The sequence below is a fragment of the Callospermophilus lateralis genome, chromosome 3 (genome assembly GCF_048772815.1).
Source record: "Callospermophilus lateralis isolate mCalLat2 chromosome 3, mCalLat2.hap1, whole genome shotgun sequence".
NCBI lineage: Eukaryota > Metazoa > Chordata > Mammalia > Rodentia > Sciuridae > Callospermophilus > Callospermophilus lateralis.
Genome location: NC_135307.1, coordinates 115,997,940 through 116,020,324, shown reverse-complemented (window position 1 = coordinate 116,020,324; position 22,385 = coordinate 115,997,940). Strand labels below are relative to the sequence as shown.

Sequence of the window (22,385 nt, the reverse complement as noted above, 5' to 3'; positions counted from 1 at the left end):
ATCATGAATTCATAATTAAATAAAAACTACAAAAATACTTATGAACACAAATATATTAATTTGGGGATATACAGGACTTTGAAAGATGAACTTATATGTAAAGAGAACTTCTGAGGCTGAATTATTAAAGGATATATTTATTAGTTTTCAAGAACATAAAGTCTTAACTATAAAAATGGGACAGCTCTAGTTCCTGCATGACATTCTGAGATAAAGGTAATACTCTCATTAACCAAAAGAGATCAGAAAAGATGTTTGTGTTTGTATAAGTACAAATGTATATATTATTCTACAAATAGGCTATTAAACTTCCAAACAAATCCTGAATTATTTTGTTTAATTTGTGAAAATTTCACCCAAGTTATTTTATTTTAAATAAAAGTTATATGAATTCACCACTGAGCTTTGCAAGGCAAGTTTTCAATCTATTAACAGGCTAGAATTCAAACAAGCTGGTTCTTCATTCCCAACTCAATTATACTATTGACAATCTAATTGGCTCCTGGTTAAAATTAATGAAGCACTCAATGATTGGTGCTAATAAGGACCAACTTGCATTCTGGATTTTTTTAACAAGAGAAAAAATTGCTCTGTGGCTACAGGTAATACTTCTAATTCTATCCTGGATGCCAGGAATTAATGTAGAAATGGCCAGGCTAAAGACCATCACCACTGCAAGAATAAAAACAAAGAGCTGTCCCATTGGTAAGTGAAGTATCATATACTGAAAAAGCTCAATAATTTCTCTGCATTTCAGTAGTTCTTTCTTGTCTACCTCCATTCTTACCTTAAGTCTGATTTGGGAAAACAAAAAACAAACAGCAACAACAAAAAACTGAGTATTAAAGCATCCTGGCATTTCAGATTGCATCTATCAGTCAATGTCTTCACAATATAAGAAGGAGAGATAAACTATTCTATAATTACCATTGTAGAATCAATCAAAATTGCTATAGATACTTGTCCCATTCTAAAATTATCATTAAAATTTATGTATGAACATTCAAGTATTCAGTATTCATTCTCAAAATTTCTCTACTGGGTCCTACTCCACAACTCTAATAGAGCAATTCCCATTTTTCCCCACTGCAAAAAGTTCAAAGAAAGCAATAAAAATTTTTCTGAGAGGCACAGCAAAACAAGGAGAGTTCAATAAAACAAGATTAAAGAGATTCAAATGAAGCATTGAAACTCAATGGGGAAACAACAGTTATACTTCGCTATTAATAACAGCACTTTATTAAAAGTAAAAAAATTAACAGAATGTGAAGAGAGCTACATATAATTTGCTCCTGAGAGTAATCAATCATGTAAGGGAGCCACTGAACATACATGACAGTTACAATGAGTTCAGGCTATACACTAGTGGTTCCAAATGTTGTCTTTCAACAGACTAATCATAGTTCACTGAAGTTCATAAGGTAGAAGCTAAGACAGATTTCTTCCTCCTTTACAAACTAATAAAATTCATCACTAGTCCCAAATTTAAAATATGATCCTGAATTAAAGAAAACTGAAGTAGAGGAATAATGATACGCATTGGTGATGATTGAGAATTGGCATCTTCTTACACTGTCACAATCTAATTTCTAAACATCTGCTTGCAGGAGACTCATACAAAGAAATAGCTATGGCCCCAATGTGTATACTCTATTCCATTCTCTTGGAGAAGCTATAATAGCTGTCATGGGTGTTGGTGTGAAAATCTTAAGACTTTATGGGTTCTGCAAGTATAACAAGAAAAAAGCTTAAGAAAACAGAGGCAGATTTTAATTTAAAATAAAGAGCAATTCTCAAATGTAAAGTTCTGCTAAAAAGAATGAAAAATCCTATAAAAAATAATGGCCTATCACTGAAAAATAGTAAAGGTTATAATAAAGATAATAATTAAATAGAGAAACTTATAATTCTAAGATTCTGATTTTCTGAAAAAAGTCTTGCTAATAAATTTCAGAGATCCCATGTTTAATATAGCACTTATTTGAAATGACAGAAATTTCTTTGTTGTATATTATTTAAAAGAAAAATACATTATAATCAAATTGCTTGTGAAATTCTGACATGAGTTTCAAGACTTCACATATTTGCTATTTTCCTTCAAGTTTTATGTGACAGAAACAATAATATGATGCCTACTTTTGATTTGGGAATCACCTTCCATATTATAATCAATATTATTTAACTTCTAGAAGGAGAAATCAAAATGTTTAGTTAGCATGCAAATTACTCCCAAATCTCCTTGAAACTTTCATGCATATTCAGAAACCTTTATTAATGCAAGTATAATACGAAATCCCTATCTAATGGATTCTAAAATTGCTGTTTCCTTGATAATCATAATTATTAGTTCCCAAAGCAAAATCAAAAGAGATATACTCAGGATTCCTTGTTCATATTTAAATAAAATTCACACAAATATTAAAAACTGATTTAAGAGAATGCATTTTTAAAGACAGATATTACACTAATACACTTATTGTTTATTACTATTTATTGAGATGGCACATGTTTAGCTATGCTAGCAATTCTAAAGATAAATGATACAAATGACAAAATGGTGAACACACTCTTTTTTCAGTGATCTTACAGTTTAATAAGGAAGAATTGTATACATCATATAATGTTTACATCAAGTAGAAAGTGCTTACGTGGCATTGAAAACTGTGCCTTGAAACATACAGGTTTTGGTACTGGTAGAACCAAAACAACTTAAGTGATAAAGTGTAAAAAGAGCGAGGAATTGAAGTGGATTGAGCTTGGTAGGTTAGAGGCTTTACATCCATAATATTACAGTGTTTAAAGCACCTGTTTTCCTGTAAGTCAGACAGAAGAGGCTCATATCTATACCAGTTTATACATATATATATATATATATATATATATATATATATATATATAAATGTATGATATGTATAAACTATATATTATAAATAACCACACATGGTTTTATATATATACATATATATATATATATATATATATATGTATGTATGTATGTATTTGTGTGTGTGTGTGTGTGTGTGTGTGTGTGTGTGGTACCAAGGATTGAATCAAGAGACACTCACCCACTGACCTACATTTCCAGTCCTTTTTATTTTGAGATGTTAAGTTGCGGAGACTGGCTTTGAACTTGTGATCCTCCTGCCTCAGGCTCTTGAGCCACCAGGATTATAGGCATGCACCCACCATGCCTGGCTTCAACAGATATATTAATTGTGTGACCTTGGGCAGGTTACTCAATACATGGTTAATTAAGTAAAAAAGTATTTTGTCATATCTGAGCTGAGGACATTTCCTCTTCTGCTCATATAAGATCATATGAGCTCCAAGACACCTTTGTTTTACTCTTTCCTCAAAAAGAGAATTTGCAGCAAATTTCCATAAACACATTTTTTATAGGCCAAGAACAGGTAAACAGGGATAAGCAAAGATAAATTGTATAGAAAGCGGAACCATCCAAATTCACATAATAAAATTATTATTTCTGCAAAAGACAACAGGAGAAATAAAAATCAAGGAAGCAAGAGTAAATAAGCAAACAGGTGAACTTTGACATCAAAGACTAAAATGCCATAAAACTAGAATAAACCACTAAAAAAAATTGTAGAGAACTTGGAAATTAAAAATATCAGCGAGAGATGTCTGGTTTCAATCTTGAAATGTAAAACATTTAAAGTCATCATTTTCATTCTTATGGCAAAGAAAACAAACAAACAAACAACTGCACAATCTGAAAATGAATGACTCTTATTGGACACACTAGAGAACTGAAATTACACAGCGAACTCTTACTCTGAAATCTGGAGACAGGCACATGTGACATATCACAACAGATCTGCTATGTGAAAGCAGAAGCCACTGGAGTCATAAACTGACATGGACACTTAATTGGTAATTTTGATGGATTGTTGGAGATTGAATGTGTCTCGTGTAAGAATGAGAAATTCTGGGGGCCTCATCTTAAGAGTGACCCTATATTTCTAAAGTGTCTTCCTTCCAGGAACTCCACCACATTTTCATCATGAGGATCCAAAAGATTCCCTCCTGCTGGGCACAGTGGTGCATGCCTGTAATCCCAGAGCACAGGGAGGCAGAGGTAGGAGGATTGCAATTCAAAGCCAACCTCAGCAAGTCAGCAAGACCATGTCTCTAAATAAAATATAAAAAAGGGCCGGGGATATGGCTCAGTGGTAAAGCACCCCTAGGTTTAATCCCTGGCACCAAAAAAAAAAAAAAAAAAAAAAAAAGTTAAGAATCCCTCCTATGTTTGGCAGGGGAAGGAAAGAAGAGCCACTGAGAAACATGCCCAGAGCCTTTCCCAGAGCCCAACTGTTGAAATCTTTCTTGATGGGAGGACAGGAATTCTCTGTCCCTCCAACTTCCTTTAGCTCTTCTGTTTCACATAGGAGTTATGGGAAAGAAATACCAACATCCCACAGAAGAAAACACAGCTTTAAGGAAAAAAAAAGAAAGAAAGAAATGGGGCTGGGAACAGAATAGGTAGGGAAGGGAGTAGGTGGTGGAGGAAAATATTATTCTACTGGAGAAACACTTGTGAAGACCACAGCTATGAGACACAGGCCCACCAGACACCTGAGACTTAAAAAGATTATAGAAGGTGTGAAGTGCCACAACCTGCTTGGTCGTTAATTCAGAAACCAGAGAGGAATGAAGAAAAAGTAAAATAGACACGTTTAGAGAAAAAAGCTGTGGCTGGGTGGGCAGCCAAACTCTGATGGAGTCTGACTAACCCAGAGCATGGTATTTTATAGGTTTTGTCATCCAAAGGTTATTTGTGGAAAAGCTTCAGCAAAGCAGACAATTTGAAGGTCACAGTGAAACTTGTGAGACACTGAGGTCATCTTGTTATGCCTAGAATTCTGTATCTCTGGGAGTTGGTGCCTGAACTCAAGGTTCCAACTGATACAACTGTTTGCCTTCACAAGTAGCCTCCTCTGGCCAGGTGTCACCATAGCAACTGGGCCATCTTGACTTGCACCTTTGTTCCTAGCACAAACAAAGCCATGAGGGAATCAGAAGCCATGATTCAAACTCTCCACAGTGGAGTTCATTTGTGGGAGAGAGGAACAAAGAGGGCTCAACTATAATAGTGAATAACAGCTGAAAGAGCTGCAGGAGAAAGGTTCCTTCTCTCTAAAGATCAGCACAACCGAAAAGTGCCAAAGTAAAAAGCAGAGACAAAAGGCCAAGTACAGTGGAGGAACCTGAAGCCTCTGGCATCTACAACTATAACAAAAACTAACCACAACCCAACTTCCAACTAGATAAAGATGAGTCTTAACACTAAAAGTCCATTGATCTCAATTCCTATTACCCAATACAAGATGGTCAACTTTCAACAAGAAATTACAAGGCACGTTAAAAGGTGAGGAACAACCACCACCACCACCCAGTCAAGACGAAACAACCAGAACAAGATGGAGCTGACATAGATGTTGAAATTACATGACAGGGATTTTGAAACAAAATTACTAATATGCTAAAGGCTCTAAAGAAATAAGTAGGTTACAACAAGAGTTAAGGAGAAAGAAGCAAATGCTACAGACCAAACATAGTAACAGAAAAGAAGAATGCCTCTAGATAGACTCATTAGTAGGTTCAATATGGTTGAGGGAAGACATGGTCAACTTGAAGACAGGTGAACAGAACTTCTTGAAGTGAAAAGAGAAAAAAGATTTTAAAAAATAGTACACCCCAAAACTGTGGGGCAATATCAAAGGGTCAGATATATACTAAGTGAAAAATCAGCAGGAGAACAAAGAATATAACAGAAGAAATATTTAAAATAATAATGACTAAGAATCTAACCACAGATCCAGGAAGCTCAGAGAAAACCAAGTATGATAAATATTTTTTAAAATCTACATTTAAGAATAACATTCAAACTACAGAAAACATCATAAAATTTTTTTGGACTTAAACAGACGTAAGTCTTTAAATTTAAAGGGACCACTTAACACTGGATAATATCAGGTGGGGATGGAGGAAAGAAATCCATGCTGTGGAATTTCAGAGTTCTAAAAGAAATAAAAATAAAAGTTTTGAAAGCTTTCAGAAACCAAAGAAGTCAACCTAAAACAAACAAACACCGACTTTTAACATGCTGAAAGATAATGAAAATATGTGATGGCAAGCAAAGTCATCACATACTTTGAAAGTATGTGAAGTAAATATGAAAATACTATGAAAGTATTTTCAGACAAGCAAAGTCATGGAAATTTACTTCTCACCCCTTTCTGAGGGGCTGTGATTACTATAAGAGTTAATCAAGCAAAGTAAATGAAAAACAATGAATCCAAGAAAGTAGAAAATATAGTTTGGAGGAAAACATTGCATATGACCAAGAAGGCCGCAAAAACTTGAAGTTTTTGCATTGTCTGGTGACAGGAAAGATCAGGATTAACTTGAAGAGCTGCTAGAAATAAAATAAGACTAAATTTGCATTAAAAAATTTTTCTTTTTTCAGTACTGGGGGCTGAACCCAGACATTTACATAAACTAGGCAAGTGTTCTACCACTGAGCTCCATTCCCAGCCCTTTCTAAAATTTTGTTTTGAGACAGGTCTTATAAGTTGTCCAGCTAGCCTTGAACTTGTAATCCTCCTGTCTCAGTCTCTCAAGTTGCTAGGATGACCAGGATGACAGGGTGTTACACAGACTAGGCAAATGGCATACCATCAAGCTATATCCCTAACCCAAATAAAAAGTATAGAAATGCCAATGTTAGATAAAAAAAGGGTTGAAGGTAACAAGAATTAACCAAGACAAAAATGAGTGTTTTGGGCTGGGGTCATGGCTCAGTGGTGGAGCCTAACATGTATGAGGCACTAGGTTCGACGAGCCTCAGCACCACATAAAAATACGTAAAATTTATTGTGTTTATCTATAACAAAACAAAAAAATGTTTCTAGCTGATAAAGCAAATACCATATTTTGTTTTCTTGATTCTGATATGTACTTTTTCACATTTTTAACATCTCTGAAATCAGGTTGCTTCTTGTAATTCATGGTGTTTTTGATTTGGTGAATCATAATAATCCAACAGGAAGATAAGTCATAACTCCTAAAGCAATAACAACATGGCTTCTGAATATTTAAAGCAATAATAGAAATTCTAGAATCAAAAAAATCTGCATAATACCTTATTAGTAATATTTTCTTAAAAGCTGACAGATTATATAGACAAAAATAAAGCAAAGCTCTATAGAATTTTAATAAGACAATTAACAAGTTTGATCTGATACTGATAAGCTGTAATGTCTGGAAAACACCACCAAGAAAACCACCACCAAAAATTGACCATGTGTTAGATAAAAAATATCAATTTTCAATGAATTAAGAAATGCAGGGTCACCTGCTGAAGTAAGGGAATTATAGGTTTGAGGGGCATGAAGGTAGGGCAACAGGGAGAAGACCTCAAAAATATAATGGCATTTCTTAGCAATCAAAGTCCCAATTGAAGTTGGTGCTTATGAATTTGGTACCCATTCTCCTTGGTTTTTAGAACATAGCATATTTACTTCCAAAATAAAGCAATTCAAAAGTACCCCAATACCTGAAATGTCCATCAGCACAGTTGCTGAATATCTATCTAGAAAACTTGTTAGGGACAAAATGCAATGGGACATAAACTCATAATAGCCAAGGCTATTTTGAGTATTCAAATAATTTCAATGGAAGGAATTAACAGTTGCAAATGATGATCCCATAGACTTCAGAGCTCCTTCGCTTAGGAAATAGCTCTGAAAGGTAGGGGGAAAAAAAAAATAACATAGGAATACAGTTTATCGGGGAGTTCTTAGAACGTGTGCATTGTGATAAGCAGCCCTTGCAGTGAACTACAGGTTTAAACAAATGACTTATATAAACAATTGAAGGAAGTTATAAAATAAAATGAACACAAAATACTCCTCCCATTCTTGTGTGCAGGAAGGATGTTTCAATTTTAAGGAAATCATCTGACTTTTTCCTGACATCAAAAGCACTCATTAAAAAAGGTGTGCCAGATGTTAATGACGCACCTACCATAGCAGTGAGCGCAAAATAAAGAGGACCTCCTCCCCTTTCATCCTCAACCAAACTGCCGTCTTCCCAGTAAGATCCCAACACCCCAGAGAAAAGTTGGAAGACAAAATTTATAAAGGTAATCCTGATCATTTCTCATTTAGACCAATAAAAAGGAAAAACTGATTTTGCTTCAATGTTTAATAATTTTCACTAACTTTAACCACAGCCAACTTTTTATGATGTAGTTGAGAAAGAGCAGTAACATTTTTGAGATTCTGATCCAGAAACCCAAATTCTAGCAGCTTTTATTTCTTCAGATTATACAAAATGCAATGAAATTCAAATAGTCCCAATCAAGTTCTTTAACAAACTACTTTAAAGGAAACATCAACTACTCACATTTATAAGAGTGAACTAAAAAGAAACTCTAAAAATTAAGAGAAAACCATCACTAATCTGGGATCCAGCTAAAACGTGTCTCACATTCATTTAACCAATTGGGTTCTACAATGCTAAAAAACATAAGGGGGAAATACAGAAAATAATTCTAGTACCAAACAAAGGTTGTTTAAAAATATGCATGCAGCTGGGTATAGTGGTACATGCCTGTAAGCCAAGCTGAGGCAGGAGGACTGGGAGTTCAAAGCTGTCCTCAGTCAACAGCGAAGTGTTAAGCAACTCAGAGAGACCCTGTCTCTAAATAAAATACAAATACAAAATAGGGCTGGGAATGTGGCTCAGTGGTTGAGTGTGCCCGAGTTCAATCCCAGGAATCCCTTCCCCTCCCAAAATATGCATGCAGCCAAAATATTAGGACAATATTACAGAACTTATGAAGCAGAGTAGTATTTAAAATGTAATGCTAAAGAAAAACATTTCTCAATATGCATATCAAATACTATATACTATACTTTTTTTATCTCTGATGGTCTCATAAGCCTATATAAATTGGTATATATTCTCAGTGCTAACATCACTATAATCTAAAATGAAAAACATACTGATCCAGCATCGAAACTATCTGAAATCAAGTCTGTAAGCAGCCAGATTGTCAGTGATGTCTTTCAGGTCCAAATGATATTCTGCCAACTATGACATTATTGTATAATTTAGTATCTTTTAAATATAGTTACTAATCAAAAGATATTCAGACATACTATTCTCCTTCTGGTGTTTTGGCACTGCATAATGGATTCTTTCTTTATAGTGAAATAATACCATCAAATTCAAATTCAAGCTTGCTCTCTGATAAGTACTAAATCTATATTTGTATCCAGAAAAGGGCATCTGTGGAACTTCTATTTAATAGCTGAACACTAAAAATTATCATTGAGGACTAAATTATTATTTAGACTTCAAAAGTTCTGGGTCTTAAAAATCCATGACTTTTTAATGTTTAAGATTAAACAGATTAAGACTTTCTATCTAGCTCACCAAAGCTATCTAAAAACAAGTATTCATTGTAACATAGCTCAAGGGTAATGGGGACAAACTTTCTTAACCTAAAAAGATTAAAGATCATAACCTTAGATTTATATAGAGTCTATTTCTTTTATATACATACATATGTGTGTGTGTGTGTCTATTTTAGTTGTAGTCAGACACAATACCTTCATTTTATTTATTTGTTTTTATGTGGTGTTGAGGATAGAACCCAGTCCTCAAACGTGCTAGGCGAGCGCTCTACTGCTGAGCCACAACCCCAGCCCCTAGAGTCTATTTCTACTTAGCATAAAACTCTAAACTTTTCTTCTCTCTTACACTAAACATTCAAATAACCACAAATCTGGTCCTTCTTTCTTTTTTTTTAACTTATATTTTTTAGTTTTAAGTGGGCCTTTATTTAATTTATTTATATGCAGTGCTGAGAATCTAACTCAGTGCTTCACACATGCTAGGCAAGCACTCTACCACCAAGCCCTAGCCCTGGTCCTATTTTCACTTAGCCCTGGTCCTACTTTCTCTCATAGACCATTTATCCAACACTTACTAAATATTTTCCATTTATAAGCCTTTAAAGGATAAAATGTCTCTCCAGTGCTACAACTTAGTTGAGGATTTTCAACATCACACCAATCTGAATTTTGTACCAAATCAGGTATCACAAAGTCCTAATTTTCCTCTTTGTAACCACTCAGCACACCTCCACTACATTAATCCTCTTAAAGTGCTACTTTTTTCCTCACATACATGAAATCTGCTGAGGTCTTAACTACTTGACAAATCCCAACACTCTGATCTGGTATTAAATAAAGTGGGCTATACATACCTTCCTGCTGTATATTACTGTACTCATACTTCTCTGAATACTAGTAAACTGAGCTGCCTGCCCCAGTCTGGCTGGGCACAAATCACGAGCCACTCAAGCAGGAACAAACTTCATTTCCGAACTACCCCCAACACCACCCACGTGGCCCTTCCAGGGACACCACACACCAACCGGAACTTCCTCCACCGGAACTTCACCAACCAACGGGGAACTCCCCAGAAATCCCCTGGAGAATTCCAAAGTTGTGAGCACCCCAAGGCAGACAGCAGGGGTCTAAATACAATTGAGTACACAGCCTGTTTCAATCCAGCATCATCCAGTCACAGCAATTATAGACAGCTTAACTTAATTATCATCATCTTAATGGCTGCCTCTCAACCATTACTTCTGGCAAAATGCCAGGGGCCACTCCGACTTGGCTGTGGCTCTCAGCATCTGCCTACTATTCTCCAAATGGACTTTGGGCCTTTCTACTTAACACATCTGAGACAAATCCTTTTTCCATCTTGATGTAACCTAACTAGTTTAGAACCCACACAACTTTCTGGACTTGGCTCTAATGCTACATAGTTCAAAAAATCTTTCTTGTCTGTCAAATCTGACAGAAATTATTTTTTTCCCATTGAGAATTAAGGTGGCACTTTGGCATTCAGCACAGCTTGCATTATAGTGATTTAGATTCATAGTCTAAAATCTTTAACTTGGCTGTATAACCTTTCAGATTCAATAAATTGGCAATAACTGGGGTGACTACGCAATATACTATCCATACCCCAATACTTTTGAGATTGAAAGAAGGTACTTTGGGTAATTATGCTGGGATGGCAGATGTTAACTAGGATTGTCTTTGGTTCACTACATGCATGTCTACGCTCGAAAAATGAGATATCTGACCCACCTTGTCAATAAGTATGACTATAATACTGACTTGAAATAATGAATTTGAAATTAAAAGAACATAAAAGTAAAAAAAGAGAACATAAGTTATTTTTCTCTTGGAAATATTAAACTTGCTCAGTACAGTAAGTTTTGAAATTGAAAACCTAAGTCCTGACTTTCATGCTAACTAGTTTTAAGGCAAGTCACTTTCCTGAGTCTCCAGATCAGCTAAACTAAGTAATCAGATTTCTAAGGTCTATCTTAACTAGAGTTTATGATTTTATGTCATCTCCCCTAAGAACCTATATAGCACAGTCTCTGCCACGTAACTGTTACATAGCACATGACCCAATAAAATACTTGGTTTAAAAAAAATTAAATTATATTTAACCACCTTAGCATTTGAATTACATGATTCATCTTTCAGGAAAAAAAATTCTGTAACAAAGAACATTTGAAAATAGTTACCAAATATTCTTACCCTGTTTTTTTTTTCTTCCACAGCATTTTGAGAAAAAACCCCACGAGACTTTAAACTGCCTTGAAAAACGTAGAAATCAATGTACACATTCACATATTTCAAGTTTAATTTCTAATAGTTTTATTTCACATTTATTTCTTGTCCTTTCTTCCCACTCTTCAGATTTTTCCAACCCCACTTCTCAGTCACAATCATCATTAACAGATTATTGTGCAGTGTAGCCTTGTGAGACTTGTAAAGCCATCTACATCCTTTCCTCTCATCTTTTACAAAAAGGAAATCAGAACACTATTTTGCAAGTTGCTTTAATAACTTGCAAATTTTTCCATCTACCTTTTTCTTTTTAACACACACTATTTCATTGTTTTCATGCATGTAACTAGTACCCCTTATTGGTTGTTTCCTGATTTATGCTAGTCTAGCATGTGAATCTTTAGTTACTTGCTAACTATATCTTCAAGATAATTGATTAGTACCCCTTATTGGTTGTTTCCTGATTTATGCTAGTCTAGCATGTGAATCTTTAGTTACTTGCTAACTATATCTTCAAGATAATTGATTATGAATAAAACTGTTTTATAAAAGGGTATATGAATGTTAAATTATTTTAAATTGCATTTCATAAAATTACACTTCTTTAAGGAATTCAAAAGCAAGTCTCTTCATGGTCTAATCTGATGAGTTATTGAGCAATTAAAAAAGAGTTACACCTCTAAGTACTGTTGTGCCCACTAGAGCAATTAAAAAAAAAAAAAAAGAGTTACACCTCTAAGTACTGTTGTGCCCACAAATACTGGTTAATCATGAAGTCAGAAAAATAGCTAACTTCTGCTAAGTTATATATGAATGTGTATATGTATGTGAATGTATAAAACACATTTTCAAATTCCTGCTATTCCTTAGGAAGATCCTCAAATAACACCACTCTGACAAGGCCCTCTCTGTTTACCCTATTTAAAATAACTCCTGCTCTATCCTTGATGATTCTTCATCAGAGCTTTCTTCTTTTTTATATTTCTTTGAAGTAGATATAAAAACCACAGTATTTTGTTTATACATTTACTTGTTTATTGTCTGTCTACCCTAATAGAATATAAGTTCCATGAGGGCAGAGAATCATCTCTGTTAGTTATTTCAACACTACACTCAGCCCAACGAATGAATAATTTTGTAGAGCAGACAAAATTATTACTAAATAAATAAATACATAGAAAATGTTTAACAAGAGCTACATGTAAAAAGAGAGATTGAAAAAGAGTTAAAAAGTAAATTTACTTTTACATCAGTCAAATTACTTTTACATCAGTCAATTATACATTGTTATTTTTGAAATGAACATGTATTTTGTTTATTTTAAAATATTTCAGTGCAAGTTTAGTTTTACCAGTCCATTTCAGATGCCTTACAATCTGGTCATATACGATTATTTTCTTGTTTTGCAAATTTAAATTATCTAAATGAATATCAAGTGAATTTTTGTAATTTAATTTAAAAAAACTTCACTTTGTTTTAAGAAGTTAGTCTTTTACCTTCATTTTTATGTACTGTAATGCAGAGTACTGGATTCTCTTGAGTGTTTTGGCTTGCATTTTCAAATTACTATTATATTTTAAAAATTTTTTTTGTTATTGCATTTTATTACTTGTATTTGTTTTTTTAAATATGGTCCTAAAGATCAAGTCTAATACCTCAGACATGCTAGGCAAGCACTCTACCACTGAACTACAACTGCAGTCCCAAATTAGTATTATATTAAAGTTACAGAGTACTTAAAATTAACAGAACACTTTACATACTATTATTTTATTTGCCTCTCAGAGGTGTGCTGTGCAGAGATTACCGTTTACAGATAAGGAAATGGATGCTCAGATTAATCACCTCACCTACAGTGGGGATAGGACATGAATCTAATATGGCAGACTTAAAGCATTAGGTTTGTTTCATTACATGTTACAATAGGATATCATACAATTATTAACTGGAAATGTTTCATTCTGACTGTAAATAATATATTTTATTTCAATATCTTACACAAAAAATGTTTTGAAACATTTTATATAATATAAATGCTTGTTTATAAATTAACTGAAATTAACATAGTATTTGAAGTGATAAGAACCTAAAAGATAATTTAATTCACTAATTTCATAAAAATAAAAAAAAATCACAAAATTTCAATATCTGATCCAATCACTCAGTAAGTTAATAGTAGACAATTACTAGAACCCAGGCATTAGCATTAGATGCATTTTCAATTTTAAAAAGTTTTTAGACATGAAATTTCTGACTAAGAAGTCAAATTTACCAGTTATCTTGAGTAAAATTTTGCCTAAAGTTATAATTACTGTCACAAAAAAACCAAAATAACCAATTAGAATTTATCCTTTCATTAACACCAACACTATTACATATCCTAGTGCTTCAGATTTAAAATATTCCACTAATGACTAATAATTTCCTGCTATCTAGCCAACTTTTACTCATGCCAGGCCATTAGTCACTTATTCCAGAAAATCTATTATTCAATGTTAACCTCAGATACTATACGGAATTTTTTACAAATGTTATCTGTCCAAAAAAAAAGTGATGCCCAATATGTTTTCTTATCAACCATGACCATAATATCCTAGAAGTCATTTAATCTACTGATGAAGTGTGGATTTCCTTCACTAAAAACAAGTTTACATTACTCCCTTTTAATCAACTCTTCTTCCACTATTGGAACTGAAAAAGCTGAAAATCATTAGACTTGGTTTGAAAGAACATACATAAAAAAACTATTTCTGTGTTTTTATATTCCAGTCTTAAAACAATCATTTATGAGTCTATTTTTAAATTTACGCTGACAGGAAGAAAGACAAATAAAATTAATGGACAAAAAATACAGTATTTCTCCTTAATTTTTACTACCCTTAACATAGCTGCATAACTTAAATGTATATGTTTTGAAAATATTACTCAATAGATAATTATTAAAAACAGGCAATAAATTTAAAATGGCAAACAAAAATACTGTTTATGTTTATTTATGAATATTTTAAAAGACACAAGATCTAAAATCAACAGTTACTGTTAATTACATCAACAGTTGTACTTAAAAAGTTTTGATTTAAGAAAGTATGTTTGAAACAAAACTTCTCAAATTCTACTTACCCATTTGGTTAGAAATTCAGTTTTCTGGTAATGTGATACAATATTTTATATATTTTATCTATTATTATGAAAGTTCAAATAATGTTCCAGCAGGCTGATACATACAGCCACTCTTCAGGTAGGAATCAGACAACTCCTACAGAAGTGAAACCGTCAAAGTTGTTCAGATATTTCCAACATTAAACAAGGTACATGAAGACAAGCACCATCACATCAGAATTCTTTCCTTTTATAGTAATTCACTCCATTGTTTCTAGTGGCTGTGTTGTGTAGAGGTGAGTAAGAGTGATATGCCCCCACAATCTGTAGTTTTTAGTTTCCCTCTGACAGTTCTCCATGGCACCACAGAGTATATATTTCCTCCTAGTTATTCATGCACGAGATTTGACTTTCTTCAGAAGAAAGACTATAAATCCTTATATGCTTCACCTTCTTTTTCCTATCGCTACTCTACTTTTTTATTTAAATAGTTTTAAGTGAAACAGACTTCCACTGACCAGAATAACTTAGAATCACAAACTATCAGGGCTGAAAGACATGTGTCATGTAGTTCAGTGGCTGAGGGGAAAAAATTCTGTAAAGGACCAGACAGTAAATACTTTAGATTTTATTGGCCATTTAGTTTCTGTCTAAACTATTAATTTCTGCTATTATAGTGTATAAGTGACCACATACAGGACAAAATCTGTAAATAAATATACTTGGCTATATTCCAACAAAACTTTATTTAGGCTAGACTAGGCCTGTGGATTCTGTTTGCCAACCTCAATCTGTCTGTTCTTCAATGCATATTTATTTTTACATCAATGTTTTCCAAAATGCCATTTAAAATATTAATAGATCTGCTAAACAACAACCAGGGACTTTCCATGGTCAAAAAGATTTGGGAAATTCACATGTACACATTATATTCCTGTCTTGGGGATTTACAATGCCAATAAATACAGAGGGAAAAAGGCTCAAAGCAGCCCAGTTTTCATCATTCCTCTTTCAGATTGCACACAGCTCTACTTACTTTCTGCAATACAACACAACTCTCCTGTGAAAGAAGTTGTTCACAAACTCTTACCTTCTACCTATGATGTTACCGGAAGAAAGAAATCCACGTGTCTGAGTGACTTTTCTACATTTCAGTATTGATTGAAAGGTGAGTTTAGTATTTAAAAGAAGAAAAACTTCTACTGAATGAATAGAAAATATATATATATAAACCAGTTTATATATACATAATATATGGTATTTTAGAACACTGAGAAAATATGACTACCCAAAGAAAACTAACTGATGTTGGCATTTTGGTATGAGAATGTCCAAATGTGCACAGGTAATTTTTAAAAAACTAAATTCAGGGGCTGGGGCTGTGGCTCAGCACTCGCCTAGCATGTGCAAGGCCCTGGGTTCGATCCTCAGCACCACATAAAAATAAGTAAATAAAATAAAGGCATTGTGTCTGATCCACACCTAAAAAATAAATATTTTTTTAAAAAACTAAATTCAGATTATTTTTTTAAAATATTTTTTTAGTTGTAGATGGACACAATACCTTTGTTTATTTTTATGTGGTACCGGGATCAAACGCAGTGCCTCAAGCATGTTTGACAAGCGCTCTACCACTGAGCCACAACCCTGGCCCCTAAATTCAGATTATTTGATATGTGTAATTTTGTATCTTACTTTTCTACTTGAAATTATATCCTAAGATTTTTCTGGTATCATTAAAAGTATTCAAACACATGATTTTTAATGGCCTAATAAGTTTTCTGTCACAAGGTTGTACTATAATTATTTTAATAACTTCCTGTGTTTGGGGACATTAAAGTCATTTTGTATTCTTTCCCCTCTTTATCGCTCTTCTTCTTTTCTTTTAAAATGCTAATACTGATATTAATAGTATTTATTCACATCACTGATTCCTTCCTTAGGAAAAACTCCTAAAAAGAACAATTAATGGGCTAAGTCTAAATTAATTTTTAAGATCTAATTGTCAAATGGTTTTGATAAAGAACAAAAAAATTACACTTTCAGTAAGAGTGAAGATACTAACCTAATCACGCCCTAGGCAGCCCCTATAAAGTCATGTTCATTTAAAAACAAAAAATCCTTATTATTGGGCAAGAATGACATCTTCATTGAATTTTATATCTTTGAAAGGGGGAATGTTTGTTATATATCTAGAAATAGTCTATTTTTGCTCTATTGTGAGATGCATACTTATGCTATTTTTTATATCCATTTATCTAAATTCTTGCTTCATTCACAATAATTCTTGTGATATTTAGAATAATTATTGGTATATTTTTCCCTAGTTTGTCTCCTTTTTAATTTAGCTATTTTTGATATACAGATTTTCATCTTTATTATCCTAAAATGACAAATTTTTCTTATTTCCTTTTATATTTAGTAAAAGCAGATGGCCACACTTTTCTATTTGTTTTTTTTTTTTTTTTTTGTGGTGCTGGGGATAGAACCCAAGGCCTTGTGTATGTGAGGTAAGTGCTCTACCAACTGAGCTATAGCCCCAGCCCTATCCTCTTTTAATCATGAAGGCAGTTCTAAGAGGAAAGTTCATTGCATCCATGCCATGAATTAAAACAAGAAAAAGTCAATAAATAAATGACTTAACATTACATCTCAAAGCCCTAGAAAAAGAACAAATCTACACCAAAAGCAGAAGACAGGAAGTAATTAAAATCAGAGCTGAAATCAATGAAATTGAAACAAACAAAAAACGACTGAAAAAACTGACAGAACAAAAAGTGGATTCTTTGAAAAAATAAAGTTGACAGACCCTTAGCCATGCTAACGAAGAGAAAGAGAGAAAACTCAAATTACTAACGTACATGATGGAAAAGGAAATATCACAACAGACACTGCAGAAATACAGAAGAAATTAGAAATTCTTTTGAAAATTTATACTCCAATAAAATAGAAAATATTGAAAGCATCAACAAATTTCTAGAGTCATATGATTTGCCCAAATCGAATCAGGATGAGACACACAATTTAAACGGATCAATTTCAAGCAATGAAATAGAAGACACCATCAGAAGCCTACGAACCAAGAAAAGCCCAGGACCGGATGGATACATAGCCGAGTTCCACAAAACCTTGAAAGAAGAACTAATACCGATACTCCTCAATTTATTTCAGGAAATAGAAAAAAAGGCAGCTCTTCCAAACTCATTCTATGAGGCCAATACCACCCTGATTCCAAAACCAGGCAAAGACACATCAAAAAAAGAAAACTTCAGACCAATATCTTTAATGAGCCTTTGCTTTTTTTTTTTTTTTTTTTGAGACTAATTTTTGACTGAATGAAGTATATGGTATGCAGAACAGCAGCAAGTATTATTTACTTAGATATTGGCAGACTTATTCTTTTGTTAAACTATTAGCGTGGTAGAGTTTAGACAATCTAGTCAGGAACTGAACTTGGTGTGAGATTTTATTGTTATTATAGTTACCTACAGCAAAGATTTCAAATTCTTCTACTGGTAGACTGCTATGCTTACTGTTGCGTTCAGCCTCAATCTCAGATAGGTCTTAGGGTTCTTTTTCCTATGGCAGCCCAAGTCTGCTTTGCATTTATGTTGATCCTAGGTGGGAGTTTCTGACTCTTCCCCCAGTAGTAGAAGACCTCTTCTTTTTTATACAGGCACAGGATGCTGAGGCCTAAAGTGATTTTCTGTACCTCTTTCAGAGGTAAAGTGTTTTCTCTTCTTTTCCTAGCAGCAATGAGCTTTTGCCTTTATCCTGTATCTCCAGAGTTTCTCCCCACAATAGCAGAGAGGTTTGACTTCTACTCTCTCTCCAGAAACTTATGAAATAAAGAGGTTTTACATGGGAGATCTCTGTGTCTGTCTTCCAACAGGCAAACACCTCCTTCATTCCTAGACCACAGAGATAATTTTCTGAAATTTCCTGCTTTGCCCCCTCTCTTAATTGGGAGTACTCTGTGGAGCCCAAGGGAAAACTATCTGCAAGCAAATGTGAACCCCTTTTGTAATGTGGAACCCTTGGAACTAGCCCATAATTGGCCTTGAAAAATTAGTTAAATTTTTTAAGTTTTCTTCTTGCCAACTTTCCTGGTAGCCATTTCTTTATTTTGTGCTATGCCAAAGGTAAAATAATTCAAATAACTACATTCCTTTTCATTTTTCCTTTTTTAGAATTTGTTACTAGGTTGCATTGCAAGCTCACCTCTCTGAAAAGAGAGAAGTTATGATTTTGTAGTTTATTAAGTTTTTCTTGCAGTGAAAAGGAAAAGTTCTCTGTATATTCTACATCCTGAGTAGTAGTAGAGAGCCCCTTCCACTTCAGTTCATCTTCCTTTTCTATATTTGAAAGGCATCATCATTCTTCCACTCATCCAGATAAAACCTTGGAAGTATCTCTGACTTTTCTACAACAATGTTTAATATTCAATCAGTTGATAATCTGACTCAGAGAAACCATTAGTGTTTGTTTATTAGAACCCTCTTTATTCATTTGTTTAGTACATGTACTTATTATCATCTCACTATTGTCTCATAACAACGTTCTTTGGACCAGCCTGTATTCTAATTAAACCTAACTTACGACAGCATTGAGATCCTCTTCTGCCTTTATAGGCCACCTTTTTTCAAAAACAGGTACTCTGTTCTAGTTCCATGCTGATTCAGATAATCTTTTAAATCAACAACTGGAAATCTGAACATTCAAGTCCTATTACAAAGGGGACATCTAACATGAAAAACATTCCCTGATCACAGATAGAATTCTTCTCTTCTGAATTGTAGTGGCTTTATTTGTACCATAAAACATAAAATAAACCTAATCTGGACTGGTATTAAAGTTGTAATATATCTCTTTACATTCTTCACTATAATATAAATTCCAGAAAGGCAGAGATCAGATCTTGTAAGTTGTTACAGTCCCTCTTTTAGCCTTCCCATATAAACATTTATCTTGCAAATTATAACAAAGCAGTAAAAAGGACAGGCACAGTAATGTGTGCCTATAGTTCCAGAACTATAAGTGAGACCCTGCCTCAAAAATAAATAAGTAAACCACCCTCCCACACACAAAACAGCAAAATAAAAAACAAAACTAATAACATGATCCTTCTCTTCTTTCTTATCTATGTATCATGAATACATCCCTGAGTTCCTGATAAGGTCACTAAAAATTTTCAGCAGTCCATAAAACATTGTTCTCAAAAAGAAAAAAAAGCACACACACTATGACTATAATTATTATACCATCCAAGATGAGAAGAACCCAGTTAGGATTAATTTAGGGACTTCCTAGCATCATCAATCATCTACATTGTTAGAGTTAGATTTATAATGGTAATCATAAGTATGCTAAAGTTCTTTTACTTAATTCCATGTAAATATACCTCAAGATAGCCAGAAAGTTTACAAAGAAAAAAGTCACTGCCATTAGTTAAAAAAAAAAATAATAATAAGCCCATCTACCTCATGGATTCTGCTGGTATCTTATTTGGTAATTGTTCTCAGGCATTCTGCTAAGATGGGAAAGTGACATGGTTCTTAAACCATTTCCAATGAATGAGGAAGAGTATGATCACAAACAAACATAGAAAGAAAAAAGCAATTCTAATATTTTATGTCTTTTATAACAGTACTCCACCTATATTTTCAAAAATAAGCACATAAAAATCCTATATGCTATTTTAAAGAGATGTCAGAGTAGGTGTCATTTTTGCCAATTAGCTTCCCTCATCAGGCTACAATTGTCACAGAAATTCTTCCTGGAACCACATTAGTACCTGACCATATCTGACTTGGATAAAAGACATTTAAAAGTGGTATCTTAAAAAAAAAAAAAATAAGAAAATAAAAGTGGTATCTTTTTCATTAATTCTTGAGAAATGCTCAAAAAGAAAAATAATTTAGTTGTTAAAGATAGATAAAATAAATAATGTACCTGATGGTCTCCCTTACCAATTTGATGCAAAACTGTTTTAATTCAATAATTTAACTTTCAGTAATTTAATATGAGAAAATAATCATATAACAGAATATGACTTTTGGTTAAGTTTTTTGTAGTCTATATAAAATTAACTGGTATTTTTTATTAACTGGTATCTATTATAATAATTTTTTTTTTTTTTTGGTACCAGGGATTGAACCCAGGGGCACTTAACCATTGAGCAATATCCCCAACCCTTTTTTATATTATATTAAGAGACAGAGTCTCGCTGAGTTGCTTAGGGCCTGGCTAAATTGCTAAGGCTGGCTTTGAACTCACACACAATCTTCCTGCCTCAGCCCCCCTAACCCTGGGATTACAGGCATGCACTACCCAGCTAACTAATAATTCTTTACATTAAGCTTTCCCTGCTCTAATTATAGTGTTCTCCCTGATTTTACATTGACTAGTAATGGGGAAGGGGGGATTCTTTATACTTTTCAGTGTTGACTGAATGTTGTATAGCACCCATATGTGCTTTTGGTAATAATAAAAAAGGCATGCTAATTTTATTTTGCAAAAAGTGAAGAAAATTTCAATGCAAAATAAACGGTATAAGAAGTTTTTAATCTTTACAAGGCAGAAATATATTTGCAAGATTAAAAAGACAGAATTCTAAAAAAATATTAATTTATATAAGACTACAACTGGTTCAGTTTTTCTTAATACCAGTTTCTTTTCAACATTATCTGACATTGTGATTCTATGTAAATTTAAATGACAGAAATGATTTAAATTGCCATTCTTTTTCTCTTAGTTATGCCATATATTGACCTTTACAAATAGGCTGACAATGTGGTATCCTGAAATGTGGTTCTTCAAACACATAGTTAGCCTCCTTTGTCTATTTCAGCCCCTCTTACCATGTTCAAGGATTATCAGTTGAGCTCCAGCTTGTGCATTTCCAACATCATTCTCAGCAATGCATTGATAGAACCCTTCATCTGATTTCACCAGACCCAAAACTTGAAGATTATGTTCCTTCTAAGAAAGAAAAACACATGTAAAATTTTATAATTTAATTGGAAAATGAGTTCAAAATTTGAAGGATATATTCTTTTCAGGAAGAAAGACAAATAAAATGTTATGATTCAATTATTTAATATTACCTAATTATGTGTTAACTTGATTTTATATTAAAGTATCAGCAAGGTACTGACTTAACTGACTACAGCAGTACATACTGTCATTTACAGTGAAGAACCTAACACCTACAGAAAGTTTTATCCTCAGTGTTTGCAAACGTACATCTTTCTTTGGAAAAATACCTGGCAAACAATACAATGTGACTATGGATAAAGTCTCAATTAGTGAATTTAAGGTATTATTTTTCTAAAATTATCTTTAATTTCAATAGCTTAACAGATTAGACTCCCCAAAATTAAATGAAACTGTAAACATATGAGCTTTCCTTAAACTACAAAGCACTGCATGAATGCCAACTATTGCTACTTGTATACTAAATGTGGTATATGTATGTGTATGGGAGTGTGTGTGTGTGTATACATATATATATACATATATATATACCTTAATTTTATTATTTATTATATATTTTATTATTTCTCTTATATATTTATTATTTATTATATTTTAATT

At 33.2% G+C, this 22,385-nt stretch overlaps 1 protein-coding gene across 7 annotated transcripts in view; it reads right to left on the bottom strand.

Annotated features, from left to right (window-relative positions):
• Positions 1-22,385, bottom strand: part of Neo1 (neogenin 1) — a 233,109-nt gene that overhangs the window by 72,457 nt on the left and 138,267 nt on the right. For all 7 annotated transcript variants that reach the window (XM_076851062.2, XM_076851066.2, XM_076851063.2 and 4 more), the window contains exon 7: positions 21,650-21,770. In XM_076851062.2, coding sequence (XP_076707177.1) covers positions 21,650-21,770 — 121 coding nt within the window. The remainder of the gene's footprint in view (positions 1-21,649; positions 21,771-22,385) is intronic.